The sequence below is a fragment of the Nesoenas mayeri genome (assembly GCF_963082525.1).
Source record: "Nesoenas mayeri genome assembly, chromosome: 2".
NCBI classification, from domain to species: domain Eukaryota; kingdom Metazoa; phylum Chordata; class Aves; order Columbiformes; family Columbidae; genus Nesoenas; species Nesoenas mayeri.
This window is the reverse complement of record NC_137543.1, coordinates 13,786,105-13,810,700: the sequence shown is the minus strand read 5'-3', so window position 1 is coordinate 13,810,700 and position 24,596 is coordinate 13,786,105. Positions and strand designations below refer to the sequence as shown.

The window sequence follows — 24,596 nt, the reverse complement described above, 5'->3', positions numbered from 1 at the left end:
TTCTGATGGAAGCTTTCTTCTCTCTACTTGGGGTCTGTGAATAAAAATAATATTAGTTACAGAAAAGATTCGTAATTCCTGACCCCATTTCAGAGGAAGGTACAGTACATATCTGTGGTGTTCGGGTCAAGGGAAATGATGCCTGCAGACCGAATCTGTGATGTGAATGGTTTTTCCACATGAAGAAATCAGAGAGAATATTCTTCCAAGATGCAAAAAAAGACTCTTCTTCATGCATACAGTTATTCTGATTGATTTCTCCTTGTAGATAAATTTTCACTATCACTTGCCCCACAGTCACATTACCACACTACAACAATGTAGAGACCATAGAGTTGATATAAAGATAGTTTATAGTTGAAGAATGGCATAAATCACTTGCACATTATGAGGTGATTTATTGTAAAGGAAAGTGGAGCCTCTACAGTGAAAATCTGCTCCCAAGCATGACAAATGGCATCTTCTGCTGAGGGCTTTGTATGTGAAGGAAGGTCTACTTTCAAATAAGCCAGGATGGATACCAGGGAATGGCCTGTGTCCTGCTTCCTCTCATGCCTTGTCAGCGGTTCACCAGGTTCCAGCCATGCAAATTCACGGAAGAGAGAAAGATGTGCATGCGTCCTTGGGAGCATGATTTCTATTTGGGAACATCCTGAACCTCAGATACCAGCAGCATTTGTCAGTCCAGCACTTCGGAAAAAAAGTCATTGTGCTTATAAACTAAATGCAGCAGAGATCAGCTACTGTGAGAAATTACACAGAGGCTTTTATTATATAAATAGTGTATGTGACACAGCACCCCCCGTTGTGGCTCAGAGCCTGCCTTTGGCCATGTCCTACTGAGCTAGGGGGTGACAGAGGTGTCCCCTCTGCCTGTGCAGGTGCACATCTGCATGGACACCTCTGAGGAACCAGTTGGAAAATGCCTGCCAAGGCCACAGCTATAGCCCAGGCTGCTCTTCTGGGCCACGTCCTGGGGCTCGCCTGTCCTGGGTTCCTTGGGACATCTCCCAGGCTGGCAGGGTGCTCAAGCATGGAGGGGGACCTGAGTCTTGCACTTCCTTGGAGGTACTTGTCCCCAGAGCCATCTGCCCACTCAGGTTGGGGGTGACACCTGTGGTCTGCCACCTCTGTGAGCAGCTTCTCTCCTGGAAAAGCATCCCCAGGAGAGCTGCAGGCGGAGGGTGGGTGCTGCAGCACCCGGTGTGGATGTGGCAGGCAGCTGGGTGCGGCCGGATCAGCCACACTCATGGCCGAAGAATGTGACGCTGCTCCCTGAGCTGCCAGGCGGCCTGCGGGCAGGCTCAGTGCTGCACGGGCTGCATGGCTGGTGCGTGGCTCTGTCTGCTGTGTGACGGAGGAGCAGGCGGTGAAGTGTGCTGCTGCTCTTCAGCTGTCCGTGGGGCCCATCCGGAGAAGCGGTGTGCTGCTGTCAAGCATGATGTATGCTCAGATGTCTAACTGGGTGGGCCATGAGGCTCTGTCTGGGCTGTCAGATCTGCTCCCTGACTGCAGTGAGCTCCTTGGGAGAGGCAAGGCTTGATAAGCTTCACAAGGAGGAGCTGGAGCGGGTCTGACGTTCATCCCATGGTCAGGCCTTTGTAGGAATCCCATCAACAGTCCCATCCCCTGTTGCTGTGTGCCAGCCTGCCCTCTTATATCCCACTTCTGATTCAGGTAAGAGTCTGGTCCTCAAGACACTAACAGCAATAAACCAACTCTTTTTATATTGCTCCTTGACATCAACCATACCAGTCCCTTGGACCTTTGGTTCAGAGCTGACTGCAGCTTCTTTAGTTTGCCTCCGTGGCTGCCTTGACTTTAGTGCCATCCTCCTAATCCTGCCTGAGCTCAAACCAAGCCCTACTCCTTGGGCTTGACTCTGCCTTGCCCTATTCACACTTACCTAAGAGGAGGTCTTTCTCTGTTGGGCCCTTGCTCCAGGCTACTATGAATTCTCTGTTTAGAGCCTGGGAGTCTGGAGACACTTAACAGTAGAGCTCTTGTTTTGGATATTTCTCCGCCCATGTTGCCTATTCCTTGTGCTAAAGCTACAGTTTCATTCCCCTGAACAGTCTGAGGTGAGGCTGTTAATGAAAATTTAAAAACATAATACCCCGTGAGAGACCCCTCATGGTACAAGTACTGGTTTTGTTGACAAAGGCCAGCTCACCAGCTGGAGTTAATCAGTTCAGCATCAGTGAGGCTTTGTTGATTTGCACACGCAGATGATTTGGCCTCAGTGCCCAGCCCATATTATTTTACAGCAGATAATGAATGCAGTATGTCATGCTTGCTTTTCCTAACCTTCTCCGAAGCTGCAATATCACCAACCTGAAAACATTTTCCCACTATTAAACTTTCAGTCAGGACATAAGTCCTTTTTAAGATGCTGAACACTACATGATGCCTTCCCCTTGCGTGGGAACAGCTCTGCTGTACCAAGAGGAGGTGTGATCTTGTCTTTATGGGATAGAGATTCCTTGTGGCACTGACTCATATGCTGTACGTTTGCTCTCATTTTCACATCTTCCTCCTGATCCTGTTTTAAGCTGTATTTCCATTACTCCTCCACCCTGGGGGAGGAATCCTCAGCCAACACAGCTCTAACCCGGAAACCACAGAGGATGAAAAGACCTTTCATGGCAGTAATAATGCCATGTTCCTCTCCTCTACAGCTGCATTTCGAAAACAAAAGATCAGGAAGCAAAGTTGCCACCCACAAGCAGAACTTGCAGCTCCACTGGGGACTGGTGCAAATGGGCCTAATGCAGATGCCACAGAACATACTGTTGACACCAGGGACCAACAAGAACTGAAACTATAGCCTAATCTAGGGTGAGAATGATGCATATTTAACAAGGTTTGGGCTATGAGCTGAGAACTAGCTTTGCCCACACCCTAAAATCTTTTGGGGTGTTTCTAATCAGCTGTTTGAGACAGTCTGTTGTAAAAGCTATGGAATGTCTGCACAATGAAGTGGTGGATGCACTTCCACGTCGTTGCACCTCAGTAGATACCTGTACCTATGTGCATATTCCAGCTTCGGTGTCCATGAAAGATTCCTCATAAACCAGGAAGATACATGGAAGTACATCCAGTGCTGTTGTTTAACAAAAAGTGTAGAAGAACAGGTTGAAGGCCATGCATCAATGACCTTGTTTTACTACAACATATTGCTAGGCCAAGTTTAGCTGTGCACTTCTGGGCTGAAATGCTCCCTGGGTTATGTTTTTCCAGCATGGATAACACTTTTGAACTGGCAAAGAATAGGTGATTGACACTGGACAGAAGGCCTGATTTCATCAAGGCTTTGGCATGCCACTTGCTGGAAAATCTATTCCGATAAGTGCCACCCAGTGTTATTAAATGTGGCACTGAAAGGTAAACTAAGTCTCTGCCAAGAAACTGCTACTCTGAACTCATATGCTCTCTGCTCATACAGGCAGGCCTGATGTTAGTTGTCGATGGGAAAAGGTCAGTGGGACTAGGAAGGGTCTGGCTGCATCTGGCTTTAACTTCTGAAAGCCCCAGCCACATAGCAGCAGTGTAATCCTGTAAGCTTGGTATGTAAAAATCCAGCTCTTCCTCCTCTTGTACAGGCTCAAGAGCATGATTTGGAGGTAAACTATGACTTAAAGGTGGATGGCATTTCACGTGCACTTTATGTGCCAGTGCCCACATGAGGGGCAGGATGGTACAGAACCAAGCTCAGTGTCTACGTGAGACACTGAAATGTCTATGGGAAGTCTTTCTGAGCTTCCCAAAGATTATGTTTCAGACCTTGTGCTAATTGTTTTCTTCTTGACCTGCTATGAGTTCACTCCCATAGCTGCCCAGGGGTTGATAATCTTCTCCGGCTCACAGTGCTCTGCTTGGATTTCTGTCACTGCCTCGGTGTGACCTGTGCTCTGTCAGGCAGGAACCTGCAGGGTCACACGAGGTGCCTGTGCTGAGCTGGAAAAAGGGGAATGGGTTACTTTCTCTGAGTTGAATGGACTCCCTAAAATAAGGACCTCATTTCAAATAGCATTTGGCACAGCTGAATGCGTTTGTCTTCTCCAACATGTGAAGTAGGGAAGAGCTATTTTCTCTTCAGCATGGAAAGAAAACAGGAGAACTGAGACACCAACGCCCACGTCTGTGAAGGTATTTAAGCACTCGCTGGGATCTGCACATCATGGCCAAGTGGTCTGTTGATAGTCACACGTGATCTGGAACAGCAGGTGCCTAAACCCTGTTTCCAAAGTCCTAAGGTACAGCCCTTATCTCAGAGTTGGGTTTCTCCAAAGCTCCTTGCAGGACCAACCCTAGGAAAGGGCTGATGCTGCAGATGCCAGTTCCTCTGCTTATTTCCACAGTGCCCATCCCTACAGACAATTTTCCACCCTGTGCCACGCAGGCACCTCTGCAGAGGTTGCTCTCAGCACCCAGCTTTGCTCGTCCCTCGCGGAGCCATAGAGGAACCACCTGTTGCTCTAAATCTGGCAGCGTTTCCTCGTCTCCCCTGCATCCCCATTTCAACTTCTGTAACTACATCTGTGTGATCCGTTCTCTCCTGCTATGTAGAAATGTGGGCAGTCACATGGGGACATGTGGGGTCACTTGTACTCCCCTGACCCTGTAAATGTAGAAGGGTCAGTTTATTTCCAGAAGGTATGGTTTACATATGGTTTTCCTTTCATTATTTTAGATGTCAGCTAGAATGGCTCTGCTTGCTCCCTTCAGCAGCAGCAAGTAAATACCCCACCTGTTTAGAAAACTGTAACACTAGAGACCTGGAGAAATCTTTGGATGCAAGATGCATGCTGAACTGTGTGTGACCCTCTGAAGAGAAACATTAGCTTAAAATATTAGTAAATGTTTTTAGTGAAGATAAAAGAATACTAGAGAAAATATACAAAGCTTGAGGTCAAAGGTTCCTGTGCAATCCTTTTCCCATTGAAATCAAATGGCCAAAATGAAGAGGTCAGCAGAAGTTTGCTTGAATTCAGATTGAGGAAAGCAAGGAAAGCTCTTTGCTCACTCCAGGCACTGCTATTATCAAGAGGATCTCATTGTAAGAGACTGATGCCAAGGTGTTCAAAAGCAGTTAATTGGTTTGCTTGCCTTGCTTGCAGCATGCTGAATGGAGCTGCTTTTGGGAAGGCGTGAGAAACAGTGGAGGTGTGAGAAATGGTGGAGCCCCAAGGAGCCCCACACCAGTCCTCAGAGACTTAACCAATGTCCTGAGGGTGCTTTGGAGCATCTGACCCATCTACTGTCAGATCAAACTCCAGGGGATAAATTAGGGAATTTTGACTCGCACAAGCACAGATGAAGCACACACTGTTGAGTCTCTTGAGTTATCAGCTTGGACATCTCTACACTGTGTCCACTTTCATGCCAAGACTGGCACAAAGAGGCCAAAGAACAGAGATGCCTCAAGTCAGCTTTAAGATTTCAGGTTGAGTGAGCTTACCAAGGCAGAGGGTGAGTGCAGGGACCTAGGGAGCCAGGCTTGAATGACATGATTGAAGGACTCCTTCAGTTCACAAGTACTACTAGGGAACTGGACAGTCAAGTGTGCCAGTTCCTAGGATCAGCTTAAAGTTAATGGAGTGATGGCAGGTTACCAAATATCCTTGCAATCCTACATTTACAGGCAGTTTTCATCACAGAATAGACAAAATAAAATGACTTTTAAAAACAACACACCCTGCAGGTCTCTGTCCTTGCCACTGGGTATATGAAACTTAAACTATAAAATAAACCCTAACAAAAAAAAAAAAGGGAATGGATTCATATAAATAATATAATTGGAGAACCTTGAAAGTAGTGAGAATGTGTGAGACTTTGATGTATTTTTACCCTTTTAGAATAAAACAGATGCTGAGGGGAGGTTATAAGATGGTGTCTCAGAAAGGCTGGTGCAAAAACATTGAAAGAACTGAAAAACTTGCTTTTTCCAAGAGAATAAGCAAGGACCTGGTCCTACAGACCTTGTATGTAGAAACACATGTTATGGAAATGGTATGTTTTGGCATGGTCTGAAATTAGATACTTGGGAATTAAATTAATGTGTGGAGTACTCATAATTACCCTGAATTTGAAAAAAAAAGAAGTTTCAGATGACCTCAAAGAGATGATTTTCATATCTTTGAGCTTATGTGAGAGAATGCCTCCAAGCAGAAGAGCCCTTGCCTAGGTAAAAGCATTACTACTCCATGGGCAAAATCCACCTGCAAACACTGCAAGTGTTTGTGTCCTTTTCATGAGGCACATTCTTCTCCCAGAGGGTCTGTGACTCCATATTTAATCCATCTTTGTTTTCTGTGGAAAGTAGTGTATAAAAACACATTGAAGGAGAAGTGCTAAGTTCAGCCCTATTATTTACAAAATGCATTTCTTAATACTGGTAATCTTTAAATGAGAGTTTAGGATTATTTTTTTTTTTTGGGGGGTGGGTATAGCCTCAGTCAAAATCAATCCTATATTAATTTTATAAGTCTTTTTACTTTACCAGCTGTTTATCAGTTCATTTAAGATCATAGTTATATTCATAGAAGAGTGCATGGCTTTTTCTGTAGATGTGCTTGCTTCCTAAAGAGCAGGTGCCTGCAGTGGGATTATACAGCAGCAGTGTTCAGCAGTTCATGAAAAACGGCATTTTTGGGGCTCTAATGGATTAATTTGCAATGCTCTTGTGGGATTGGCATAATCCTTATTTTAATGATGGAGCAATGGAGATACAAAATAAATAACAATTTGCCCACAACTACACAGCAAATCCCATCCTTTGTCACTTGCCTGATGATGCCACGGAACTCTGCTGCTGATACACACTGAGAAACTAACTCTCACATTCACCATTAGTAATAAAAAAGAGTGAAGTTTGAAGTCAGGTGAGAAATGTATGAGCAGAAAGTCCCCTATAGAGAAGGGACCTGTTTCCTCACAGCTCCTCATCCCAGTTTCCCCCGTCAAATGTGCTCACGTTGCCGTCAGGGGTGTCCCACCAGTGTGCCAGGCTGGGAGATCAAGGTCTGGCTCCACAGGGATGCTTTGTACTGTCCTGAACGCATAACTTAATCCTGCGAGTGGATAAAAAGCAAAGCAGCGAGGACAATGCACTCTTGAGTTTCTGTCTCCTTTGACTCCATTCCTGTCTTGAACAAACTTCCTCTCATCTTGGAGAGTTAACTGAGTACAGAGTTCAGTATTCTTCTCCCTAGAGTTTATTATGAATTTATTAAAAAAAAAAAATCCAATCCCTTCAGCTATGAAAATTACCCTCATTTGTCTATAAATAGGCTTAACCTCTTAAACTGTGTCAGATGCTGCTGATTCACCAGTTTGATCTAGATCTTCAGATGTTCTCTGCTCCTACAGCTCCAGGGCAAATGACTCACACTGTTTGCAAGTGCCATATCCCACTGAGCCTGGCAGTACCACGATTTTGCCAGCAGTGTGTCTGCAGTTTTCTACTAAAACCTTGGCAAGGGATTTTCTCCTTATCAGGCTGAGCTCACCAACATCCTGAAGCCACAAAGCAGTATGTTGTGTTTACATGAATATCCATATATTTGCATTAGTCCAGCCACAAATCAGCAGAGGAGAATGTATTCTAGAATCAAACAAATATAAAGGCTGTAACAATATAAACAAATTTGGTTAAAGGAGGAAGTGCTAGGTAAGCTCAAGTGGAAGAGGAGAGTTTACAGATCATGGAAGGAAGGGCTGGCCACTTGGGAAGAATATAAGGCTGTTGTCAGGGTGTGTAGGGAGGCAACTAGGAAAGCTACGGCCTCCTTAGAATTAAACCTGGTGAGAGGGGTCAAAGACAACAGAAAGAGCTTTTTCAAATACGTGGCAGATAAAACTAACACCAGAGGCAATGTAGGCCCACTGATGAATGGGGTGGATGACCTGGTGACAGAAGATACAGAGAAGGCAGAGTTACTGAATGCCTTCTTTGTCTCTGTCTACTCTGCCAGGGGCTGTCCTGGGGAGCCCTGTACCGCTGAGACCCCAGAGGAAGGCAGGACAATGGAGGAGTTTGCCTCGGTTGATGAGGACTGGGTTAGGCAGCAATTAGGCAATCTGGACATCCATAAATCCATGGGTCCGGATGAGATGCATCCGCAGGTGCTGAGGGAGCTGGCTGAGGTCATTGCTGGACCACTCTCCATCATCTTTGCCAAGTCTTGGGAGACGGGAGAGGTGCCTGAGGACTGGAGGAAAGCAAATGTCACTCCAGTCTTCAAAAAGGGCAAGAAGAAGGACCCAGGTAACTATAGACAAGGTGGATAGATGATGGTAGAGCAGTGGATGTGGTCTGTCTTCACTTCAGTAAGGCATTTGACACAGTCTCCCACAGCATCCTTGCTGCTAAATTGGGGGAGTGTGTTCTGGAGGATCAGGTAGTGAGGTAGACTGAGAACCAGCTGAAAGGAAGAAGCCAGGGAATCATGATCAGTGGGGTGGAGTCTAGTTGGAGACCTGTATCTAGTGCAGTGCCTCAGGGGTCAGTACTGGGGCCTATATTGTTCAATATATTCATCAGTGACTTGGATGAGGGAATAGAGTATACTATCAGCAAGTTTGCTGATGACACCAAGCTGGGAGAAGTGGCTGACATGCCAGAAGGCTGTGCTGCCATCCAGTGAGACCTGGACAGGCTGGAGAGTTGGGCGGGAAAAAGTTTAATGAAATATACAAGGGCAAGTGTAGAGACTTGCATCTGGGTAGGAACAACCCCAGGTTCCAGTATAAGTTGAGAAATGACCTATTAGAGAGCAGCGTAGGGGAAAGGGACCTGGGGGTCCTGGTGGACAACAGGATGACCATGAGCCAGCACTGTGCCCTTGTGGCCAGGAAGGCCAATGGCATCCTGGAGTGTATTAGAATGGGTGGTTAGTAGGTCGAGAGAGGTTCTCCTTCCCCTCTACTCTGCCCTGGTGAGACCACATCTGGAATATTGTGTCCAGTTCTGGGCCCCTCAGTTCAAGGACAGGGAACTGCTGGAGAGAGTCCAGTGCAGGACAACAAAGATGATTAAGGGAGTGGAGCATCTCCCTTATGAGGAAAGGCTGAGGGAGCTGGGGCTCTTTAGCTTGGAGAAGAGGAGACTGAGGGGTGACCTTATTAATGTTTACAAATATATAAAGGGTGGGTGTCATGAGGACGGAGCCAGGCTCTTCTCGGTGACAACCAATGATAGGACAAAGGGTAATGGGTTCAAACTGGAACACAAGAAGTTCCACTTAAATATGAGAAGAAACTTCTTCTCAGTGAGGGTGACAGACACTGGAACAGGCTGCCCAGGGAGGCTATGGAATCTTCTACTCTGGAGACATTCAAAACTTGCCTGGACACCTTCCTGTGTAACCTCATCTGGGTGTTCCTGCTCCGGCAGGGGGATTTGGCTAGATGATGTTTTGAGGTCTCTTCCAATCCCTAACATTCTGTGATTCTGTGATTCTGTGAAATATAAAGGATGTAATCCCTGTAATCATTTCCCCAGCTGCATTTCTCTTCCTTGGTATCAGTCCTAGAAAGATCGGTCTGCACCTTGCCTTTGAAATTCCTTTGAAAATATGAATGGGAAGTGCCCTAGTATTTTCAGTCAATCTAAATGGCTTTTATAGTTTGTTCCTGGAAATCAGAGAGCCTTGTGCTGTCTGAATGTTCTTTCCTCACTCTATAATGCATTTGTTTGTCAAAGCAGATGGGATTCACTTTACCAGTTGTGTGCCCATTCCTAGAGTGGTCCCAAACCTTATGCTACGTTTCGTGAGGAAGGGGAAAATCTACATGTTGAAAAACAGGCAAAAATCCTTTTCTCCTAGGTATGTTTTAGGGTAATTACACCCTTCTGCTATGGGGAACCTGGAGACAGAAGAGGTTGATGACAGACATTTAATGCCTGTCTGCCATGTGTGCAGTGTTGTCTGAGTTTCTGGAAGCCCTGGGCCTTAGCACTTGTTTGATCACCTTTGCGTGCTGATCTATGGGACAGGCTATAGAGCAGGGAGCCATAAGGAGGACCTAATTTTTTAAAATTTTGAGGTATTTCAGTTATACAGGTTATGACATATGGAGCTGCTCTTGCCTAACAAATGAGCTGGATGCCTTGAGACTCCAGTTGATGATACTTTGAGCGTCTTCTGTGTCCTCTGTTCTGAATACCTCATAACTCTTTGGGGTAAGGACCTGTGCATTTTACGCTGCCATCACAAATAATGGACTCTTGGCTTGAAATCCACGATTGACTGTGCAAGTCACATTTTATGCCATTAAAAACATAAGTTCAAGCTTGAGAGGGTGAATATGCTTTTGGCTTCTCTACCGTTTGTATTTCAGCCTGCAGGCACCACTTCTTTCACTGGGTGTTGCTGTTTTTCTATTGAGAAAATTTCCAGAGACCCCTATGCCTGGAGAAGAAACAGACTCTATTTACTGACATTTGTTCCAAGTTATAATGAGTAGAACGACAACTCATGTAGGCTCTAAACAGGATCCCTCAACTAGAAGCCTTCAGGGCTTCAGTCAGCAACTCCCAAGCCCAAAGACTGCCTTCTTTTAAAAAGGACTGAATTATCCATTAAGTGTCACAGCATCTTGAAGAACGTCCACAGGACCTCCCTATTTTCCTCCTTGGTCAAGGCTTGAGCAGGTGCCCAGTTAAGCTGCTGGGAGTCTTCTCCTTAGGATGCTACAGCTGTGTGTGCATTGCTTGCACAAGTGTGGGTCAGTTCATGTCGTGGGTTGAGGGAATTTGGGATCCCATTAATGGATAATTCAGGTGCAAGCTTCACTGCAAGGCAGACCCAGGGCTGAAGGGTGGCCTGTAACATATGGGGGCACCAGTGACACAGCCTGGGTGATGAGGAGCCCTTCCATGCTTTTGCACAGGATGAACCCCAGGTCAACACCTTGGGGAGAAACTGTCCTCTGTCATTGGCTTCATATCTGTGAACCTCAGGGCAGGCCAGGGAGTCTCCTCCAGTGGCTCATCTCTTTGCATGTCTCAAAGGGACACTGTCCTAGCAGACAGCAGTGGGCAATAGCCCTGACCCCCTGGGCTGGCTTCCCATGTCACGCTGGCTAACGGTCCTCATGCCAAAGGCAAAGTGATCTTGACAGGGGCCGTATTCTGTAGTGCTCAGGCTGTCTCTAAGAGTAAGAGCCTTACCCAGGGAACAGATAAACAGAACTATGTTTGAGCCTCTGGTACTCTTTAATGTCCTTTTCAGGGAAATATATGTGTCATAACAACATAAAGCAGGCATAGCTCCCTTGCTTTCGATCTGCCTGGTGCCAGGGTCCACATCGTTTCAGCATCAAAACAGATCCAGCAAGTTTGTGGCAACTTTGCTCTCTCAAGAGCTGCCTCTTTTGCCCCGTTGGTTTGTACTTGTCTTCCAGCAGCTGTCCTCAGCCCTGTCAGGGGATGTCACGTACTGTTATGGTCGACATCTGATTTTCATTGGAAGCCCTTGAGAACTGGGCCCTTATCTCCACATACCATGCACATCAAAACGGTTTAATCAACCCTATTAATTCCAGGGCTTGCTGCTGATCTGGATAAAACACTGCACTTTCCCAGCACTGAAGCTTTGTAGCCAAGTTCCACGTTGCAGCAACCTCCACGCAGTTTGTTCTTTGCTCCTCGGGGCTGGACACGTTCCCCTGCAGTCCCCTGGCTCCTGCAGAGCAGTGTCAGGGCTCTGCTCTAAGGATGAGATTGGTTTTGGCTGATTTACCAGACCAGTAACATCCCGTCAGCTTGAAAACTGGAACTCGAGGGTCCCCAGTGTCACTTCTCGGTGCTCCAAGCAGTCAGTGCCACCTCCAAATGCAGGTACAGGGCATCTGCAGAGCTCATCTGCCCAGCTGTTTCACCCAAGAAGTTGTCCAAGAGCAGGGAGACACCTCAGCAATGTGCCAAGAGCAGGGCAAAACTCGGGGGATGTCATTACAGCTGTGGCACTGGAGGACCTGAGGAAGGGGACACACCTCTGCCCCTATTATGTGTGCTTTAGGGAGCAGTGATGTGACACAGCTTATTCATGAACAGACACGGCCTGACCAAGAAACAAACTTAGCAGGACTAGACATGGGAAGTTTAGATGTAGGAGGATGGTTTATAGACATAGAATCATAGAATAATTTGGGTTGGAAGGGACCTTCAGAGGTCATCTAGTCTAAGCCCCCTGCAATAAGCAGGGACATCTTGAACCAGATCAGGTTGCTCAGAGCCCCATCCAGCCTGGACTTGAATGTCTCCAGGGATGGGGCATCCACCACCTCTCTGGGCAACCTGGGCCAGTGTTTTACTGCCCTCACTGCAACAAATTTCTTCCTCATGTCTAGTCTGAATCTCCCCTCCTTTAGTTTAAAACCATCACCCCTTGTCCTGTTGCAACAGGCCCTGCTAAAAAGTCTGTCACCATTTTTCTTATAGGCCCCTCTTAGGTACTGAAAGGCCATTATAAGGTCTCCCTGGAGCCTTCTCTTCTCCAGGCTGAACAACCCCAGCTCTCTCATCCTGTCCTCACAGCAAAGCTGTTCCAGCCCTCTGATCATTTCTGTGGCTTCTCTGGCCCCTCTCCAACAGGTCCATGTCTTTCCTGTACTAGAGGGTCCAGAGCTGGACGCAGGACTCCAGGTGGGGTCTCACCAGAGCGGAGTAGACATCTGTCTGACCAGATGAAGAAGTGGACCAGATTCTGCCACCTTTCCTCACCTCCATCAGTATTATACCTCATGGCTCCAACTCAGCCTAAAGCCAAATGTTTCCGACAGCTGTGAGGATGCCTCAAGTTTACAAGAGCCACGAGGTATTTACCTAATTGCCCTGGGGCTGCTCGAGACGTGCTGCTCCTTGCTTTTCTCAGAAAGGGTTCTTGCAACATGAAAGAAGTGCAGGAAAACAAAGAGCCCCAGGGAGAGAAGTGACAAGCGGCAGCTGGAGCCGGCGGGTGACTCGCTCAGTGACAGAGCAGTTGCCTCCTCGCTACTCTGCTACTATTTTGGAAACTTCAATAAACAGAAGAGGCCAGATCAATCTCTCAAGTGCTCCAGCACAAACCCTGAGGAGCCCTGCTGACTTTGGTGGCAACGGCAGCCTGAGACACTACTTTCTCCATATGCACTGTAATTCGTTTGTTCCTTGGACAAACTCATTAGAAATACCTGCTGAAAACACTATTAGGAGCCCACTAATTAGCAGGTTTCAGATCCTTTTCTGGTGCAAGCTTGTACCTAGGAATTCATGCTTGTTTGTGCCACGGAGAATATGACTGTTTGTGAGAGTTTTCAAGCAGCTGGAAAAAAAAAGTATGGGTGTTTATATTTTTAAAAAGGGACTGTTTTTGCCGCTGTCAATTATTAATGGTTCTCAGGTCAGGCTAAGGAATAATGCCAGGGATAAATTACCCTGTATGCTATTCATATATGTTCTCCCCAATTGTTTCCTTCTCCACTAGAGGATTCACCTCGCAGTGAACTCCTCGGCGTTTGGAAAAAAAGGACTGACGAAGAGATGAACTCAGAGTGCCCGTTTATTTATGCATTGACATCTTTCCTACTTTGTCAGGTGTGTTTAATCAAAAAGAAGCAGGAAATGCATTATAATTATAAACATATTACTGCACAAGAAGAAAGCTGCCCTTGGAAAGGGTTGTATTGTTTGATAAATGGTTACAGTGAAAAAACACAGGCTTAACCTCCAAAGCTCTTTGCTAAGATCAAAGCAAAACAAAGCTGCCTACCACCACCACTCAGCTCTGAGTTTGCAGCAAGGGAAGTGAAAGAAAGTTAAAAAGAAAACGCAATATTCTCCCTTCCTTATTTTTTTTTTTCCTGAAACTTTTCCCCTAGTATAGAAAATGACTCAAAGATTAAATATTTGCTGTTAATAGAATTAGTAACAAACTCAGCTGAGAACACAATAATTAGGGCCTGGCCCAAAGCCTCTTGCTGAAGCCCGTGGAGACACTCATTGTTTTCAACGGGATCTGGCTCGGGACCCTGGGGAGCCAAAGCAAAGATGGAGCTATGGCAGAACCCTGGGCGATCCTGGATCTCCCGCAGTCTTTCCATGTGACCTTGCTCAAGCTTGCAAACGTTTCTTAATCCCAAGCACAACTGAACCCGAGCCAGTGATCTGCTGCTGCAAAAAAACCCACAAATGTCCTCTGGGCTGTGAGACCAGGAATGCTGCAGGTAAGATGCAGAAGGGAGTTATTGCCCTTCTCAGCACTGCAAGGCTGAGCCACGGCTCTGTACTTAAATAATAATTAAAAAAATACAGTCAAACTGGAAATTGTCCAGAGGAGGGCAACAAAAATGATCAGAGGTTTAGAAAACATGATTTATGAGGAAAGATTGAAATGGCTGGGTTTGTTTAGTCTACAGAATTCGAAACATCTTAATAAACTTTAAAGATGTAAATAAATATATCAAAAAGGGTAATTAATTGCCCTTTACCTCTAGGGCAATAGCAGAAAGTACAGCAAAGAAGATATAGAATAGATGGTATTCAAAGCTACGAGGTTAATAACACACTCAAATATGTTATTTGGGGAGAGAGCAGAGTGTCTCTCATCAGCGATTTTCAATGTGTTAGACAAGTACCTTTAACGAGGGGCTGCATAACTCCCTGTCCCATGGAGCAGGCTGCTTTCTGCCATGTGGTCCTATGGTTTCCATGATCTAGTGACTCTCTTGGGACACCCAAGAATAAGACCTTGGGGTTGATGAGCCTTTGCAGCACTCATGGATTTGAAAAAAAGCAGCAGGTGCACAGCCCTTGCAAAAGGTGACCCCCAAGTCAATGACCCTTTCTAGGCCCCTTTTTTTCCTTGGTTTCCATGGTTATTAAATAAAGAACAATAAATTCCCACCTCTGCATGGGACCATGATTGTATATGTGAAATACCTTGCTGCTCTCCCATGGGGAATTCCCATCTTAGCAAGCGCTCAAATATTATGATGATGAGACCTCTGGAAAAGCATGTGGTGACTCAGAAAGTGTTCTGGGTAGCACTGGCCTTGCAGATCCTGCTTGGGAAAAGTCCGCTCCTGAACAGTGGAGGAAGGTACCTTGGTGGACCCTTGCTAGAAGTGCTTTCACCCGTAGCACCACTGGATAGGACAACGGCCACAAAAATGATCAGAGGGCTGGAACAGCTCTGCTGTGAGGACAGGATGAGAGAGTTGGGGTTGTTCAGCCTGCAGAAGAGAAGGCTCCAGAGAGACCTTATTGCAGCCTTTCAGGACTTAAAAGGGGCCTGTAAGAAAAATGGTGACAGATGTTTTAGCAGGGCCTGTTGCAACAGGACAAGGGGTGATGGTTTTAAACTAAAGGAGGGGAGATTCAGACTAGATATGAGGAAGAAATTTGTTGCAGTGAGGGCAGTAAAACACTGGCCCAGGTTGCCCAGAGAGGTGGTGGATACCCCATCCCTGGAGACATTCAAGTCCAGGCTGGACGGGGCTCTGAGCAACCTGCTCTGATTGAAGATGTCCCTGCTCATGGCAGGGAGTTGGACTGGATGAGCTTTGAAAGTCCCTTCCAACCCAAACTATTCTATGGTTCTATGAACTGTGAAGCACTCGGGATGGCACAAGGTATTGCTCTAGGTGGGTCAGCTGGTGGCCAACACCTGATTAGAAAGGCAGCATCCCTTCTCGCTGTAGCGCTGTCCCTGGGGCTGCACATCCCCTGCCTTGAAGCTGCGCCTGTTGCTGCCTTCCAGTGACCAAGCGACTGTGCTGGCCCTCATCTGCCTTGATAATGCTCAACACTCTTCTCTGGTTTCAACCCTTTTTGCAAAGGGCCCCAAAAGCTTTGGTCAGAGTTTGAATCAAAGCCAAGTGACCACAAGACAGAAGTCTATCAGAAACCAGGCTTTGTATTTACTGCCTAGTGGACTCAAATTCCTTGAATTATGGGCAAGAGATGAGGAGTTTGTGAAGGAAAGGAGCAGAGGGCTGCAGCCAGAGCAGAGGTGGCCACAGCCCTTGGTAGTACTGGGGATTTGGGGGGATGTGAGGGCTCCCTGAGGGCTGTGCTCAACGCTGCTGTGACCGTGACTCTTCTTTGCACTAAGCTACAGCTGTGCAAGGAACTATTTGGTCACCGCATGAATGCCGAGAAAATCACTAGCTATATGATACGGGAATTAGAAAAAATCAGTTTGCTTCCAAGCGTAAACCAATGACTACCACAATGGTTTGCAAACACAGGGTTATGGCCCCAAGTCAGCTTTTTTTCCTCGGTTCTGGGTACAGTCACGAGCCTGGCAGGAATCCGTGTCAGCTAAAATGCATGGCAGGGGCTGGCGTCTCCCGGAGTTTTGGAGCTGAGTGGGGTCACAACAGGAAGGAGTTAGGGAAGGCGGCACTGCGGGGTGAGGAATAAACATCTCCCCAGGGCAGACTTTCCATAATTGGCCATGACAAGACTTCTTTCTCCAGAGAGCTGGAGCTGGCCTGTGAGGAAGCAGAATGAATCGCTGCTCTCGTCCAATTTGGCAAGTGCTGTGACTTAGCTCTGCATTGCATGGGGAGGAGATGATGATATAGACTGAAAGACAGAGGGGAAACACAGCCAAAGGCTTCTGAGCTGGGAGATGAGTTTGGGTTCCCACTAATTTTTTTTCAGGTTACTCAGATCCTTAGAAGGAAACCCTGGCAAAAAAACTCTGGTACGAACTCAGTTCCTTTTATCAACAATGTAGAGGGAACAATGGGAACTGCTAAACACAAAGCTCATACAAACAATAATAACCATTTTATTTCACATTGTTAAAATGGCAATTCCTCCTTCCAGCCTCCCCCATACTTTGTTAGCTATTTCTGTAACCCTTCTGCTCCCAGATACAGATTTATAGGAGGGGATCTTAGCAGTTGGAGTTGGTGTCCTGCAACATGGTGGTGACCACATGGCTGTGTAGCTTTATGTGAAGGGCAGGGTTGAACACGGTTTCCTCATGGCATCCTATACCCTTGGAAAAGTCCATCTTTCTTTCAAAAGACTTTCCTTTTCAAAAGACTTTCTTTTTCAAAAAGAGGTGGTGTTCCTTCTCTGGATGGTGGTCACTAGTGCTATCTTTAAAGCTCCTTGCTATCTCAGCAATTTTAACAAGCCTGGTGACCTGACAGCACTTCACTGTCTGTTCAGTATCTGATGACTGATCTTCTCCCTTTGAAAATATGCACTTAGTGGCAGAACCCCACAAAAATATTGGTGGAGCCAGAGCTGCTTTGCCAAGTGGCAGACTTAGATTTGCTCTTCTTGGAAAGCTGGTTTCCTGTCACTGGCTTTCTCTCATTGCTGTTTTCCAGTGGTTTGGAGAGAGGAGAGAGGGAAAAAAAACCAGAAAGAAGGTGTTCCTCCCAAATGCCTCTTCTCTTTTACGTCCCCTTTCCTACATGTGTTCCCTCTGTTATTCCAGATTTCAGAAGTTCCATCAACCAACCCCACTGCTATTCCTGATGCAAAAGGAGCTGCAAAACAAGACCCCTTCAAAAAAAAAAAGACACAGACATCATTTCCACTCCTCCTCCTGCTCCTTTGAAGAGCAGACAGATAGAACAAAAATCTTCCGTGCAGCATGAAAGGGAAGTAGCCAGAAAAGTCAAATCTGCACCCTGTTGCAATTTGAATTTCGGATTGAAGCATCAGCCTTTTGCTAATTTCTAATTTGATGTTAGGAACATTAAAATTATATTTCTTATAAGATGACTACCACAACTATGCAGGCAGTTGCTGCTGGGCTGGTTGCAAGACTAGAACTTGGCCTTCCTGTTCCAAATGCTCCCACCACTCGAAATGGAAATGGTCATTGCTCAGCACCAAGTAGCAAAGGACCATGGCATGCAGCTGAGTTTGTGCTCTAACACAAATATGAGTTACCCAGACCTTATTTTCCCTTTCATTTTAAGGTCTGAACAAGGCCAAATCCTGTACCAGGTTCTTACACAGTATCTTTGTCCTGTTTTATGGTGAGACTGTGGGTAGGGCCTCTGGGCTGGACTTGGCAGCACCACTGGTCGGGTGAATATGGCATGAGCACAAATCATAGAATCATAGAATAGTTTGGGTTGGAAGGGACCTTCAAAGGTCATCTAGTCCAACCCCAACCAAAGCTCATGACCTTTCTGGCAGAGTGCCCGGGGAATTACTAAGACCACTAGTGCCTTCAAGGTCAGGAGTTTGTGGGACCTCATGCAGATTCCCTATATGCTCTCTGAAGAGCAAGGTGGGTCCTTTCTAGGAAGGAAAGCAGAAAACATCCTGGGGAGTACCAAAGGTTGTTTAGAGAAGGTTAGAACAGGGGACACACTGGAGTGTAAGGCATCCATGGTCGAAGAGTTTGTGTGGCAGTTTTCCCTTTGGTGTCCATGTGTCAGTCTCTGGATCATAGCAGTCCAAGGAATCCAAGTCCTCGATGACATTGTCCACAGTGAGAGATCGTCCTCCTGTGACATACAGCTTGTTCTTGATGACAGTGGCCCCATGATGCATTCGTCTGTCCTTCATGTCTGCACATTTAACAAACTTGTTGCCTTTTGTATCATAAGCAATTATTCTCCGGGTGTACCCTAAATGCGAAGCCAGAGGTGGAAAAGACATGGGAATTAGAATTTATGGCCAAAGGAAGGAATGATAATATATTTCCTGATAGTCTTCAATAAAACCTATTATAAAGGCAGAATTAAGGTATCTAAGCTGGGAAGTGATGATGTGTCACAAGAATTCTCATTTGTGTATCTTTCTTTGCTGTTTGTCTTCATCCTATCTCATAACACCTTGGCAGCCAAGGCTTGATGAGCACCATAAACCCCATCACATCAGGCAAGCAACCTGTCAGACAGAGCTGGAACTTGCAGTTTTCTGCATGTGCTTTGAAAAGCCACGAAGTATTTTTTCATCTAACAGAGTCCTAGAGCTTCACTCAGAAATACAGAAACACACATGGGAAGGGAGCAATAATCATAGAATCATAGAAAAGTTTGGGTTGGAAGGGACCTTCAAAGGTCATCTAGTCCAACCCCCCTGCAGTGAGCAGGGACATCTTCAACTAGATCACGTTGCTCAGAGCCCCATCCAGACTGGCCTGGGATGTCTCCAGGGATGGGAAATGCCTTGTTGGGTTGGAGTTGTAGTGTCTGCCGAATGGAGCTGGATACTCAACAGCACAGAGCCACTCCCAAAGCTCTCGGCACCACATCTGTGCTGGCCACCAGGCCAGTGACCAGTGGACAGCTCTTCCACTGAGGGCTGGTGTAACCTTGCATCTGCTGAAGTGTGAGGGCTGGTGCCAGGGCCATTGCTCTGGAGGAATGTGGGTGTGGAAGCTTGGTACCCAGCAGTACCTTGCCTGCGTATCCCTGTAAAAAACCAAGTATGTCCATAGCAAACAAACTGACTAGAAGCCACTTTCCCAGACAAAAATCAAGACCTGTCTTGTTTAGGCCAATCCATTCCCCTTTGTTATGATGTGAAGAGGACTTGAAATATGATTAAAGCTTTTTTTTAAAGATAAAATGCTATTTTTGTGTGTTTTACTGTTATTGACAACTGAGTGCTTGGCCAATGTTTTGGCATGGATGCTGGTAAATAAAACCTGGACATGGTGAATCTCTCTGATTTCAAGCAAAATGAAGGATGTTTAAAGTTAACATGGATTCCTGTGGCTTTTGTTAAAAAAAATACAAAATAAATTGAGAACTTAAGCTCAGCAGCAGCAGACTTGGGTCAATACAGGCCCTTCAGATTAATGAATTTACAGATAAGAGAGGTGAAGATGATCTGAGGGCTGGAGCAGCTCTCCTATGAAGACAGGCTGAGAGAGTTGGGCTTGTTCAGCTTGGAGAAAGCTCTGAAGAGATCTTATTGAGGCCTTTCAGTACCTAAACTGGACCTATAAGAAAGCCGAAGAGGGACTTTTTACAAGGGCATGGAGTGATAGAACAAGGTGTAACGGCTTCAAAACGAAAGAGGGTAGATTTAAATTAGATATAAAGGAAGAAATTCTTCACCATGAGGGTGGTGAGGCACTGGAACAGGTTTCTTGGAGGAGCTGTGGATGCCCCAGCCCTGGAAGCATTCAAGGCCAGGCTGGACGGGGCTTTGAGCAACCTGGTCTAATGGAAGGTGTCCCTGCCCATGGCAGGGGAGTTGGAACTAGATGATCTTTAAGGTCCATTCCAACCCAAAGCATTCTATGATTCTATGATTTTAAAATACTGTATTTTGGGCACTGTGATCTGAGATCAGGCTAATCTGCCACATAGCAGCTTCACAGTCCTGTGCCTTTTGACTCAGCTCTCCTCTGTTCTCACTGCAAAGGGTAGCAGTGGCCTCTTGCTGAGACAAGACACCGTGTTTCAGTCCTGTATGATTTGAGTTTAGTCCTTTGCTGTGCTAAAGCTTCTCTGTGTCTTATTTTCCCTTGAATAATCTAACACATGCTTTCTTGTGCCATTCTGTAGTCACAGGGGCTGCATTAAGGACTGCAGAGTGCCAAACTACCAATGAGATGAGTTCCATCAAAGGGCCACAGGCAGAGACTGATCCTTGGGTTGAAAAAGACATTGAGAAGTTTCCCCTTTGAGTGTTTTACTCCCCTCTCAGGGCATTTCACAGTTACCCCCAGGAGGCAGCTACAGGACGGATCAACCCCTCATAGTCCTGTGGCCCACTCATCCCAACAAGCCATCCATGGCCTTGTGGTAACCATGCTCTCCACCCATCCAAGAAGAGCAGTCAGGGAGGGCCAGGTTGTGAGTCAGCAGGGGAGGAGCAGGACCCCCATGCCCTTGGCTTCCTCCCTTCTTCTGCAGGGCAGGAACTTGCGTTGGTTTTTCCTCAGTTTCACCCCACCCAGGTACCGCTACTTGGAGTAAGAAGGTGCCTCATGGAGAACTTGTCCCACTTCCATGGCTATGAGACCCCATGACAGATGAATATGGAGAGTGGCCACACTCCTCCTTTCCTTCCCAAGCTCCATGTGCTTTTTGAGTGAGCACCCTAAGCAGACAGGCTGTGAAATCCCACAGGATCTGGGCAGGGGAAGGTAGGAGGGAGGGCTAAACAGAACCCTTACCACCTACGATGATAATCTGGTCTCCAATCACGACAGCTGGTGCACAGACGTTCTTCACGACTCTGGTCTCCATCCGAAACCATGTATTCCTGGAGACATGGTAAACCTGACAAATAAATAAAGATACACACACAGCTGTCTATGTTGTATTTTAACTGACAATTTTAATTACAGAGGAACTGATGGTTTTTATTTTGTCCTAACGGATACAATCTTCTGGCTTGAACTGCTGTAAATCTGAGAATTTACCCTCTTTTTTCCCTAATATGTCCCTTTGGAAGGCGCTCTAGTTCTCCAGGTTTGTCTGCCCAGGAGATGCTAGCACATGCAGTAAGGCAGGGTGTATCTGCCATATGCAAGCTTCTCAGCTGTAAATCTTTGCATGGCTGTTAAATCACTGTAACTCCTGGATAATGCTCTCCCAAAGTACAAGCTGTTTAATTTAATTTTCCAGTTATTCTGTGTATTCTTGCCTTAGCCTTAGTAATTTCCTAGGCAAACAAACCTCAGTTTCACCTAGATCTGCTGGCAGCCAGCGTGTTTGCCCAGATGCTATATTTGTGCTGGTGGCTCGTATGTACTCAGATTGGCACAGGAACTTGTTGATGGGACTTAGAGTGATATCTAAGTCATCAATTTATGTGAGAAAAAGAGCTGTTGCCAGATCATCCAGTCATCTTCATCTGGGTGACGCAAACTTTTATATCACAACATCTGCTTCTTAATTTGGCAAATATCTCCAGGACATCTCCCCACTAACTGATAAATACATTTCCTTCCCCTGATAACCAGGAGTGTTATCACTGTAAAAAAGTATTGCTCATGTGCTGGCTGCCATCTTAGCTTTTAATGATCCTTCTTAGTTAAAACATCTAAACCAGTGTAAAACACACATGGAGAAAATAACACTACAACGTTTCTAAAGCATCAAATCAGATAAGAAAGGATTTAATGTGTTTTTTCCTTCTAATAGAGTTTAATTGCTGAAAGCAGGCAGAGAGCCAGCAACATGTGTCAGGAGCCACATTTTTAACAACATTGTTTATATGAAATAGCTGTCAGTTTAAGTTCTGGCCTTTTGATGAGTGAGAATCTAATCACTCTAATGATCGCAAATCTTTGCTATCGCTGCGAGTGAGCAGGTGCGCGGCTGAGACCCCCGCTCAGCTGCCGAGTGGGAAGCACTGATTTGGGTGAGACTGGCCACAGGCAAGAAGCCAGGCAGGGGGTTGGGCCACCACCTGCCATAGCATCACCCGCAGCAGCCCTGGCCCCAGTGCCCCACTGCAGCAGAACTGACTGACACCCGAACAAGTACCTTGGAGCTTGTGCCTGAAAGACACTCCGAGGGGAAAATGAAAGAGATGCAATGCTTCTTGCAGATAAGGCTTCCCTGAAGCTGTGTGTCACCTCATCCTGGCTCTTGTTGCAACTCACAATAAAGTTCTTTATGGGGTTTTATTTCATCAGGACAGTGATGAAGCACTGGATATTTTAGATGGAAGCAGGACTGACCATTACCTGGAAAGCAGGACTGACCATTACCTGGATCAGCCGGACAGGGTTTTGCATAATGTCTTCTCCCCCGAACAGGTAGACCCTCTGATCTTTGGCAGCAACAGCAGGGTGAAGGACAGCAACAGGCATGTTTGCCATGCTCTCACAGGTGTTGTAGATGCTATCATATCTTTCCACAGAATTCAGGATTTCCTGGTTTTTGCCAATTCCACCGAATGATAAAATATAATTTTTATATGCCAAGCTTTTGTGGGAGTAACGTGGAACTAACATGGGTTCAACCAACCTCCACTGATTGAGTTTGAGGGAGTAAATGTAAATATTATCACTGACCTGGCTTTTCTTATTGCTAACAGGCATCCCTCCAAGCACATAAATATTACTGTGTAAGCTCACTGCAGAGGCTTTGTACAGACGCATGGGAAGTTTGGCCAGGCTTAGCCATTGGTTGGTCTTGTCATCATAGAGCAGGACATCCCTTGTGGTCTGCTGGCTGTCCTTCCTACCACCAATGATGATGAGGAACTCTTGGTTGGAGTACCTGCGAGGAACATGCAACATGGGCTTGACGTCAGGCGTGTTGGTGCTGTACAAGGAAAACATATGTCTCCAGGCTGACTCAAGGATGTTCCTGCAAGTGGGTGAGGACTGAATGAGAGAGTCATTGGCGATGAAGTGGAAGAGGAAAGTTGGATGGACATACTGAAGCCGGACCTTCTTGAACAACTCTTGGATGTAGCCTTGTCTTGCCTGGAGGTCATGCCGGATCCAGACCATCAGTGTCTCAAAGACCTGCTCCTCTTCCCCACAGAGCTCATCATCTCCAAGGTAATCGATAAGTTCCAAGGGACAAAGGTCCTTCAAGTCCTCAGAAGAGGCCACCTCGGGAAAGCATTTCAGAGCCATAGCTTTGGCTTTTTTATTCAGGCTTTGGCAGTTCAAGACTTTTGCCAGTCTGGTCATGCTCAGGCAGTTGTCAGGAGTCAGCTTGTCTTGAAGGTAGGCAGAGCAGGCCTCAAACAGCTTGACGTACTGCAGCATGGAGGCCGTCTCCAACAGGCAAAGGACATTCTCAGCGGATATAAGAATCTCCCCCGTGTAAACATAAAGTATAATCTGATCCAGAATCTCGGCATCGATGCCCTTCAGGACAACTTTAGCCTGGCGACTTTCTCTGAAGTCATTACAGAACATTGCCTTGAAGTATGGACTGCTGGAAGCCAGCACGTTTCGGTGGCAGGGGATTTCAAAGCCCCCGGAGCAGAGGGTGACATCAGTCAGCATCCTGCTCTGCCGCAGAGCATTCAGCTGCCTCAGCAGTTCGGAGGAGAAGTCCTGGTCTTTGAAGAGAAACTCCTCAGTGGATCCTTCCTCCATAGCAAAATAGGAGAGAGATGAATTCTGGACTTGGCAGAAAAGACCCCAAATTCTTAGCAGCTTTTATTGAAATATCCAGCTCCAAGGGAACAAATCAGGACTTTGATGTTGCTCTAAATATCCGTTCACTGTTAAGCATAAAAATGGAACATGGGTTAAACACAGTGGGAAAATAATAAAGAAGCTAAAAGGTCGCTAAGACCCTTTAAAATTTTCATAGAGTTATCAGATAGGTTGCAGCTCTGAGGTCAGTGCTGCCTGTGTCCCTGGCAAGAAGCAAAAGCAGTGCTGTTATCTCACTGATTTGAGATGAAAGCTCGACGGCTGAAGCGATTGGTTTGTTCATTTTAATCGCGCCGAATAAATGTGCTTAGACATTTATTCGCTGTTTTAAAGTATTAGCAGTTTAGTAGCTTGCGCCTCTTTTCCCTAGAGTTAGTCACTCCCAAAGAATGTAAATCTGGCAGAGATGAACTCTGCAGCAGGGCAAACCAAACCCTAGAGACTGGGAATCTGCATTAAAATGGTTATTTATTAACTCTGCTTAGCTGTGGGTTTTCTCTTTTTTTTTATGTTAATCAGACACACAATGACTAA

The 24,596-nt window shown here is 46.1% G+C and overlaps 1 protein-coding gene across 1 annotated transcript; it reads right to left on the bottom strand.

The window, feature by feature from the left end:
* Window positions 1-18,310: 18,310 nt before the first annotated feature.
* On the bottom strand, window positions 18,311-23,999 carry KLHL38 (kelch like family member 38; the record flags this gene model as incomplete). The annotated part of the gene is made up of 3 exons (XM_080338746.1): window positions 18,311-18,597; window positions 21,105-21,210; window positions 22,650-23,999. 3 exons carry the CDS (start codon window positions 23,997-23,999, stop codon window positions 18,311-18,313), a joined length of 1,743 nt encoding a protein of 580 aa, XP_080194872.1.
* Between the last annotated feature and the right edge of the window lie 597 nt (window positions 24,000-24,596).